Below are 9,575 nucleotides of genomic sequence, written 5' to 3' on the forward strand. Positions count from 1 at the left end.
AAAATAACTAGAAAATATGTATTATTTCTAATGTTACCATGCTAAAGATTTCCTTTTTCTTTCTTTTCTTATTTCTTTATTGGTAGAGACAGGGTCTCCCTATATTGCCCAGGCTGGTCTTGAACTTCCGGGATCAAGTCTCTCGCCTTGGCTTCTCAAAGTGCTGGGATTACAGGTGTGAGCCACTGCATCCAACCTAGAGATTACTTTTCTAAATGAACACTCAAGGATTTGTTTAAAGAATTTTTAAACTAAGTTACATAAACTGAAGCTTCTATTGATAATCAGTAATAGATTCCATTTCAAAAATAAATCTAACTTCCCGATAATTTTTGTCTTTAAGACAGAATCTCGCTCTGTCGCCCAGGCTGGAATGAAGTGGCACAATCTCAGTTCACTCCAATCTCTGCCTCTTGGGTTCAGGCGATTCTCGTGCCTCAGCCTCCCGAGTAGCTAGGATTATTAGGCATGTGCCCCCACGCCTGGCTAATTTTTTTTTTCTTTGTATTTTTAGTAGAGACAGGCTTTTGCCACGTGAGGCTGATCTCAAATTCCTGAGCTCAGGTGATCCGCCTGCCTCAGCTTCCCAAAGTGCTAGGACTACAGGCGTGAGCCACCATACCCAACCACCTAATAAATGTTTTGATTGTAATAATGGCTACTTTTACATTGTAAGTATTATAAAAGTAAGTGGTTGATGTAAGTTTTTTATTAGGACATTTTAAAAGTTTGTCAGTGTGTTATATTTACCCAAATTATTATTTTGTATTCTATGAATTCTGCTCTTCAAAATATTAGTTTACATTGTATCCAATTTTTTAAAATCATTAAATACTTATTGTGTACCTACTAAAACAACATGCAGACACAAAAGGAGATTTAAAGAAAAAAGAATCAAAGTCCCTACCTTAAGGGTACCTAAGGGACTTCTTTCTTCCCCCCTAGTATCCCTGATACGAAGTTTCCTACAATCTGTCTCCAAAAAGAGTCAAATAGGTACATGTATGTATGTATAAAAAATTTACTGTAAATGATTTAAAAAAACTAAAACAGGCTGAGTGCAGTGGTTCATGCCTGTAATCCCAGTACTTTGGGAGGCTGAGGTGGGAGCATCACTTGGGCCCAGAAGTTTGAGACTAGCCTGGGCAACACAGGGAGACCCTGTCTCCAAGAAAAAAAAATTAGCTGGAAGTGGTGGCACATGCCTGTATTCCCAGCTGATCGGGAGGCTGAGGTGGGAGGATCACTTGAGCCCAAAAAGGCTACAGTGAACTATGTTCATGCCACTGCACTCCAGCCGTGGTGACAGTCTATCACGCTGTCTCAAAACACACATATATACATCACACTCACACACACACACACACACACACACACTCTACAACTGAAACAATATAAATTGCTATTAGGGTAAAGAAAAATAAAGGTAATTAAAAATTAAATTATATGTCCTGAAAAAAGGAGTGTTTCTTGTTGCTGCTGATGTATTCTGCACATAATAAGTCAAAAATAATCTTGGCACTTCCTAAAATTTAGGACAATTTTGAATTCTGAGATTAATTTAGATACAGTACTACTGCAGTTCAATTACCATAGAAAGGTCTTAAAAGTATAGGCTAGCTAAAACAAAAGTGGATGAAGAAAAAAATTACATGTGTGTTTCACTTGATTTTTCAGTTAATTTACAGAGAAACCTCCAACTACTAACCACCACCATAACGACGAAAAGATTTAAGAATATTTTCTTCTTCAGACTTTAAAGAAGATACCTGGCATAGGGTAAAGTTTGAGCTCTGGAATCAAACAGACCTGCAGAAGAATTCCAGCTGTGCCATTTATCTTCTTGTTAACCTTGAGCAAGTGAAAAAGCATGTTGTGAAAATTAAACTACTGTTTGGTAAAGCACTGCTCCTCAATAAAACACTGATTAAGTCATGGCTACTACATATCTGACTCCAACTGACTACATATCTAAACTTATAATTGTTGGAGGTCTTCAATCTTTCAAAGAGGTATACCAAAATACCAATACCTCATCATCTTTTCAACCTTATTGTGGAGCTCCACAAACTTTCAAAAGAAGGGTGGAGTAAAAGATGGCAATTTTTTGCAGGCAGAGGCAATGAAAATAGCAACTCCATATAGTGTCAAGAAGTAACATGTTACGGTGGTAACAAAACAATGTTTTATGCCTCCCCCTATTAAAAGGTTTTTAAATAGTTTTCTTTCAAAAATCATCTAATAAGATTTTTAAAGTACTTTTCTTACGTGAACTGTAATTTTTAAATGTGGTAATAACAAATGGATGATGAAAAACATTTCCTCTATTCCATCCAGTGTTTCGACCTGGCTATACTAGAAAATGCTCAGTCACAGCTTGCAATCATACTGTAGCTGAGGCACATGAAAGATGGTCTTGGTTATGACACCTCAAAGTCAGACCACAAAAGTGTTGCCAGGAAGCATAGAGGCAGCAACTACAGAAAATGCATTATAACAGCAGCAGTGAGGGAACTGGTGCCCTACTAGCACACCCCATATATGGCTAGGGTTGCCCACTTATCTGTAGGAAGTGAGGGGCCAGTTTGGGGTTGGGAGGGTTTTGTTTGTTTGTTTAGGTAGGTTTTTAAAAATGGATTTAGGATGATTTCAATAAAAACTTTTGAAAGGCATGAGCATAAGTGTCACAGCTTTTCTAAAGAGAAAACTATGCAGAGAAATATTTTACACTGCACATTCTTTTAGACACAAATTTTAATGCTCAAGTTATCCGATAGGTTCTTTCAAGATCTTAACATTCTCCATCAAAAAAAGGGTAAATAGTTACGAACTATAAACTCTTAATTCAGATTTTTCAAAATAATCAACTAAATTATTTGTTAACAAGCAATTCAAAATTAATTGCTTCCAGTGTCTTTTACACTTCACATCTTAAGACTACAGTATTCCTTTTACTGACGAGAGAATCACATATTTTACAAAGGTGCTTAAAATGGCTCCCTTAGAAGTAGATCAAATTTGTACTTTAAGAGCAAAAGGATTTCATATTAAATCTATCTGTAAGTCTGTCTGTACTGGAAAGTAAAAGAAAAACTATTTTAAAATTGTAATAGTATAGAACATGGAACATCCTACTTTGTATTCCTCTAGAAGTGGTACCCAACCTTGGCATCAGGAACCAGTTGCGTGAATGACAATTTTTCCACAGATGGGGGTTGGAGAGTGGGGCCAGATGAAACTGTTCTACCTCAGCTCATCTTCAGGCATTAGATGCTCATAAAGAGCACACAACCTAGATACCTCAAAAGCACAGTTCACAATAGGGTCCGCGCTCCTATGAGAATCTAATGCCGCTGCTGATCTGACAAGAGGCGGACTGCAGGCAGTAATGCTAGCTCTCCAGTGTGTCGCTCACCTCCTGCTGTGTGGCCTGGTTCTTTACAAGTCATGGACCGACCTGTCCACGGCCCAGCCATTTGTGAACCTCTGCTCTAGAGGATCTAGCTCAGACTCTTAGAAAGTGAGTAATTAATTAATGACTCAACTGGATATATTTTTCTACCACTTAACCAAGATCTAGACTGCTTTAGAATTTAAAAGAAAGGAGGTCAATATTAAGAATTTTTTAGGCCGGCCACGGTGGCTCACACCTGTAATCCACTTTGGAAGGCCAAGGCGGGCAGATCACTTGAGGTTGGGAGTTCAAAACCAGCCCAGCCAACATGGTGAAACCTCATCTCTACTAAAAATACAAAAAAAATTAGTCAAGCGTGGTGCCACGCACCTGTAATCCCAGCTACTCAGGAGGCTGTGGCAGGAGAATCGCTTGAACCTGGGAGGCGAAGTTTGCAGTGAGCCAAGACTACATCACTGCACTTCAGCCTAGATGACGGAATGAGACTCCATTTCAAAAAAAAAAAAAAAAAAATTTTTTTCAAAGTAAATACATTGAAATCCACAACAAAGTTTTTAATCTGTTTCATAAACACACAAATTCCATTATGTGCAAGAACAATATGCTAAGTATCTGATGCGAAGGTTTCAAAAATGTATTTCACAACATACAAATAACTCTAAAACTTAACTATTGATGATTTGAAGTAAAAAGATAAAATTCAATAAACCTTTAGTGAGCACCCACTATGTGCTAGGCTCTGGAAATACAAAAATGTGGACGATTAGGTCCTCAGAAGCTGTAAGGGACGACAAACACAAACACTATTCAGTAAAAAGTGTTTTTATTGCAGGAGAGGCAAAATATAAGGTACAGTGAACACCCCAGAGAAGAGAATGAGAATCTTGAACAATGACTAGAATTTTAACTGGCAAACGAGGGAGACAGCATAAAAAGCATGGCTAAAGGCATGGAAATAAAAAATGTAAAGATCTGGTTAAAATGTCAGCAAGTTAACCCATTTCTATAAAGGATACAACACAATGGAGATATATCAACCATAAGCTAAAGGATAAAATGTATTATATCCAAATTCAGAGAGAGGAGTGACATCATCAGAGTGATACTGTTCAAAGATTAATATGACAGCAATATGCATGCTAGATTAAATCAGGGAGTGAACAGAGGCAGGAAAAACAATTAAGCTATTACTATACTCTAGGGATAAAAATAAGGTCAGGTGCGGTGGCTCACGCCTGTAATCCCAGCAGTTTGGGAGGCGGAGGTGGGTGGATTACCTGAGGTCAGGAGTTCAAGACCAGTCTGACCAACATGGAGAAACCGCATCTCTACTAAAAATACAAAATTAGCTGAGCGTGGTGGCACACGCCTGTAATCCCAGCTACTTGGGAAGCTGAGGCAGGAGAATCGCTTGAATCCAGGAGGTGGAGGTTTCGGTGAGCCAAAATAGCATCACTGCACTCCAGTCTGGGCAACAAGAATGAAACTCTGTCTCAAAAAAAAAAAAATAAAATAATAAAGGTATGAACTAGGTTGCCAGTAAAGAATGGCAAGGAAAAGAACTGATGCCAAGGTAATTGTAAAGAAAAGACTGAGCTAGAAGATAGACTGGATTATACATAGACAAGGGGAATGAGTAAACAATAACTAAAATGTTTAACTTGATCTAAAGATCACTGACAAAAACAGGGACATCAATGAGAAGAGTAGGCTTGATGAGACCTGTTGTAGGCTGAATTTAAAGAAATTCCTGACAATGATGTAAAACAGTCTTATAACCAAATTAATAGTACTTTAAAATAATTAGTTAAAAAGGATGCTGGTAAAGTCTAAAGAAGTACCTCTAATGTTAAGGGATAAACGTAAAATTATAATACTGAATTGCAACTATGAAAATCTATGTTTGAACAGCAAGAAATCCTTTGAAGAAATCACAAAGGTTAACGTGAATACAGTAGTTGCCATTCTATGGCAAAGGGGGTGAACTTCTATTTACTATATTACTACTTAAAAGACATTATTAAACATAAAATTGCAATACATTTAATAATATTTCATTTTAAATCAATACATAACCCAAAAAAATGGAAATGAGGCTTGGAGCTTTGCAGAAATGACGGAACTGTAAACTGACTTGGAAGTCACTGGCGCAGAGGAAAAAGAAAAGATTTTAAGGTTAAAATCAACAGGCTAAACTCAAAACTGCTAGAGAAAAATCTCAGCCCTGTATTTTATGCATACCAGTATCAGTAAGAATCAGCAATAAGGCATTCTATATATAACCTTATTAATCTCCTTAAATCTTCATAAAGTACGCCAAAATGGAGATATAATCACATACTGTAAAACTCTACCAGGTAGCTATGAAATCAGAAGCTGATTATTGCCCCATTGGTAATAATGAAATTCTACTCTAGACTTTGGTACTAGAAAACCGGAAATTTATATCTATGGTTAACTCTGTGCTGTTTTGTAGCTTTGGGGGTCAGGTCCCGGGTGGAGTGGGTGGGGAAGAAAGGCTATTCTGGAGACTAAGATAGGAAATTTGACAAGAAACACTGCTTTTTCTTCTATATAGAGAACATATTTCTATACAAAAAGAACAGCTGAAGACTGGATATCTTTTATAACTTCTAATGAGGGAGCACATTCAACAAATTAATAAACCTTTCAATATAAGCTGTTTATATTTAAAATAAAAGCAAAATACTAGATTTTGTATTTTGTAAAAGTATATTTGTGGGTTGTGACGTTCCTAAAACTTTTCTCTAGACAATGAAATTTAGAACACTTGATCAAAACCAAAAAGTAAATAAATATTCAAAAAAGAATAAACAATAATTAACCCAGTAAAACATTTTAGGTATTCTATGATCTTTTGAGGTTAAATTTTTAAAAAACTATTCAAGGACTATTAAATCAGTGATTTTAGTATTTCGAATTAAGTATGGAAAACAAGCTAAGTTTAGAGATTTTTCTTAAAAGTTTAAAATTTTCTTGTGTGTGTGTTTATTTACTGTCTTTCACTAGCTGTTGTCCTAAATTTGCCCAAAGTGAACTCCCTATTTTCATAGTAACAATGGGAAAAAAGTACAAGAGTTGATAAATAAGAAATGAGAGTGAAGAAAACATAACAAAAATTTTAATGCTTGATATTTTAAAGATTTTGGCTTCATTGATTTAAGGAATTTGCAGATAAGGAAAAATGTTATGGAAAAGGGGAGGCGGTTGGAAATTATCGGGTCAAACACTCATAGTGACAAAAAGTGACAGAAAGGTATTATGCAAATGGTGTAAATTTAGAAACTTCTGTTTAAGTGTTTGTCAACTAAAACAAAATACCCAATAAAGATACAGCTACACAACACCAAACTGACCACTGAATTCAGTTAATCAGGAAGACATTGGTAAGTCTGACAATTCTTGCAACATGTGAATATTGAGAGGAGGAAAAAAGATCTTAAGAAGACAGTTAAATGTATTTTCTCTTCCTCCCTAAACCAGTATTACAACAATGTAAATATCATAAATTTTCGTCTTCCTCCAGGCCAATACAATTGGGTTCCTCCACAACAATAGTAACTTTAAATTTCTATTTGACGATTTGAATAAAACATATTGATGCGAACAATTATCCAATTATCCTGACCTCCTACAGTAATAATCAAAGTCTATTTCACACTAAAACACTAAAACGTGTAAAGTACACTTGAAAGAAATTTGAAGATTCATCTTACATAATTACATTATCATTTTTAATGCCAAAAGTTTCTTTCATTCTCAACACCATGGTTTTAAAATCTTAAGAGTTATGATATGCCTTAAATAAACTTCACCCAAATAAAAAGTTTGCTATGCATTAGAGAATCTAAATTAATGAAATAGAAAAAACGCTAGATACCCTGTTATATTTTTACTGGGTGCCACATTTTTAATTCCATATTTGTCCTGCAATTTGTCAATAATTTCAATGTATCCAGTCAACTTTGTAAACAAAGGCTATACTCCAAGTCTGATACGAGAATTCCATTACATAAAATTTAAAATGGTCATCACTCCCTTAAACAGTAAGCAATACAAGGAAAAATGTCACTACACACCTCTTTTAAAAAGGCATCAAGTTAATATTCATGAAATATAATAAAGCCTTGAGTTTTCAACCTCCCAAACAAGTTTTTACTACAGCATTACTCGAAATAAGGCTATGCATCTTCCACATACAACCAAGGCAACTTTGAGATAGCTTACAAGTCTTTTCATTGTAAGGGAAAGCTATTGCTGCAAAGTCATTTTCTATTATAGTTATTCCAAGTTGCCCGCCAAGAAAATCGAAAAAGCCTATGTCTTGTCACCTATTACCATCACTTAAAAATTGCTTTTTATGCAGAACTCTACATGGTTGTGTTGCTTTTGGCCTGTTAAAGGCAAGGCAACATTATCTCTGGATTGCCAATAGTTTCTCCTTATTTGGCTAACATTGAGAGATCCCAATCAGACTACTATAAAACTTTAACATGCACAAAGCATCCATTTTGAGAAAAGTTTGTGACCAGTCTTTTTTTCTTCCCACCCCCAAAAGAAAAATCAGAGCTTGGTAACCGGCTTTGAAAAGAGTGTCCCCTATTTATTCTTCTCTTTCTAACACCAGTGCACACCCTAGGACCTGGGGCTCAAGGATCTCTGACATTGCGGCAAACTTCGAGTATCAGACTCAACACGTTCCGGTCCGGAGGTGGGCAAACCCTTTAGAGGGCTTCCTTACTCTACCCATTTCCATCCCCTTCCTTTCAGCCGGTGCAGATCAGCTAATTACACCCTGTTTTCCCCTCCCCAGTGACCAAGAGTAATAAATGAGAAAACAGGAAATCGTTCGCTCAGGGCACTCGGCTTAGGGCTCTAGATTACTATTATCATCATCATTTGTAATCAAGTCCTCAAAAGTGCAACAAATCCAATGCCTACCTACAAGTCAAAGATGTTCATCTGCCTAAGCGTCCCTAATGCCTCTTGTTAGTTTTCTTCCTTCAGCATCCACCCCTCCGAATTTATCACTGACACGGGGGCCCAGGCACAACCCCACTACACCCCTCCTTGTCTCGACCCCAAATCCCAGACTCATCGCACCAAAGGCCCTGGGGCCCCAAGACGACCACAGTTCCTTTTCCCCTGTGCCCCGGAAATCACCCGGTTCCCAACTCCACCAGCAACTGTTCTGAAGGGGGCCTCAAGCCCAGCGCCCTCCCCTCCACCAGCTCTCCCTCCCGCCCTCTCGGGAAACCGCCCCCTCACCCCGCAGCAGTCTCCCGCCGCCCCCAGCCTCAAGAGGTGGAGAACTGAGGGCAGGCCCCGGCGGGAGGCCGACGAGGACCCTCAGGGTCAGGAGAGCCGGCGACTAGGCGCACAGACCTGGTGCAGGGCAGTGAGTCCGTCCACATTGGCGTAATTGATGTCGGCGCCGCGGTGCAGCAGCTTGAGGACCTCGTCCGTGTCCCCGCTGGAGCAAGCAGCCAGGAAGACGGCGCCATCGTCGAACTTCACCTTGGTCTTCTGGCGCTTCACCACCGGAGGCTCGAGGTCCGTCTCGGAGCCGATCCAGCGCTTCAGCTGCTCGTTCCGCTTCTGCTTCGCGTCCGCCATCTTCATCCCCTCTCCTGCCGCCGGGTCTTCTTATCGCGAGGGGTGGAAGGGGGAGGCGGAGAGGGAAGAGAGGGGAGGCAGGGGGTGTGTGAATGTTTCTATGAGTGAGGGCCAGAGGAAGGCTGGGAACCGGGAGGAGACGCTCGAGACTTCCAGTATCCCACAGAGCACTGGGGCGGCGCGCCCGGCCGAGCGGACCTCCCTTCCTACAACAGAAGCCCTCCCGCCCCCAGCACGGCCACCCGTCACTGGCGGCCAATCTAACGTAACTTCGCGAGATCCGGACTGGGAGGTGCCCTTCGACCAGTGCGCATGCGCCCTGGGCCTGCGCCCGCCCCAGGAAAGGCGCTCCCGCGAACTGCGGCGGGGGTGGCTGGGCCACCGGAGGGAAGCGGGTGTGGCCCAGGCAGCGGGGGCTGGGACAGACCTGGAAAGGAGGAAGCGGGGAAGGAAGGTTGTCCTGCCGGGCTGGGGGCTCCCGGTAATCCGGAGGCCAGCAGTGGAACTGCAAGGGTCTACAGGG

General features: G+C 39.9%; 1 protein-coding gene across 12 annotated transcripts in view; it reads right to left on the bottom strand.

The window, feature by feature from the left end:
- Nucleotides 1-9,302, bottom strand: part of PPP1R12A (protein phosphatase 1 regulatory subunit 12A) — a 162,407-nt gene extending 153,105 nt beyond the window's left edge. For 10 of the 12 annotated variants that reach the window (XM_077952446.1, XM_077952443.1, XM_015152305.3 and 7 more), the window contains exon 1: nt 8,822-9,302. In XM_077952446.1, coding sequence (XP_077808572.1) covers nt 8,822-8,940 — 119 coding nt within the window. In that variant the 5' untranslated portion in view covers nt 8,941-9,302. 12 annotated transcript variants of the gene reach the window in all.
- Nucleotides 9,303-9,575: the final 273 nt, after the last annotated feature.

This window comes from Macaca mulatta, chromosome 11 (genome assembly GCF_049350105.2).
Source record: "Macaca mulatta isolate MMU2019108-1 chromosome 11, T2T-MMU8v2.0, whole genome shotgun sequence".
In the NCBI taxonomy this organism is placed as follows: domain Eukaryota; kingdom Metazoa; phylum Chordata; class Mammalia; order Primates; family Cercopithecidae; genus Macaca; species Macaca mulatta.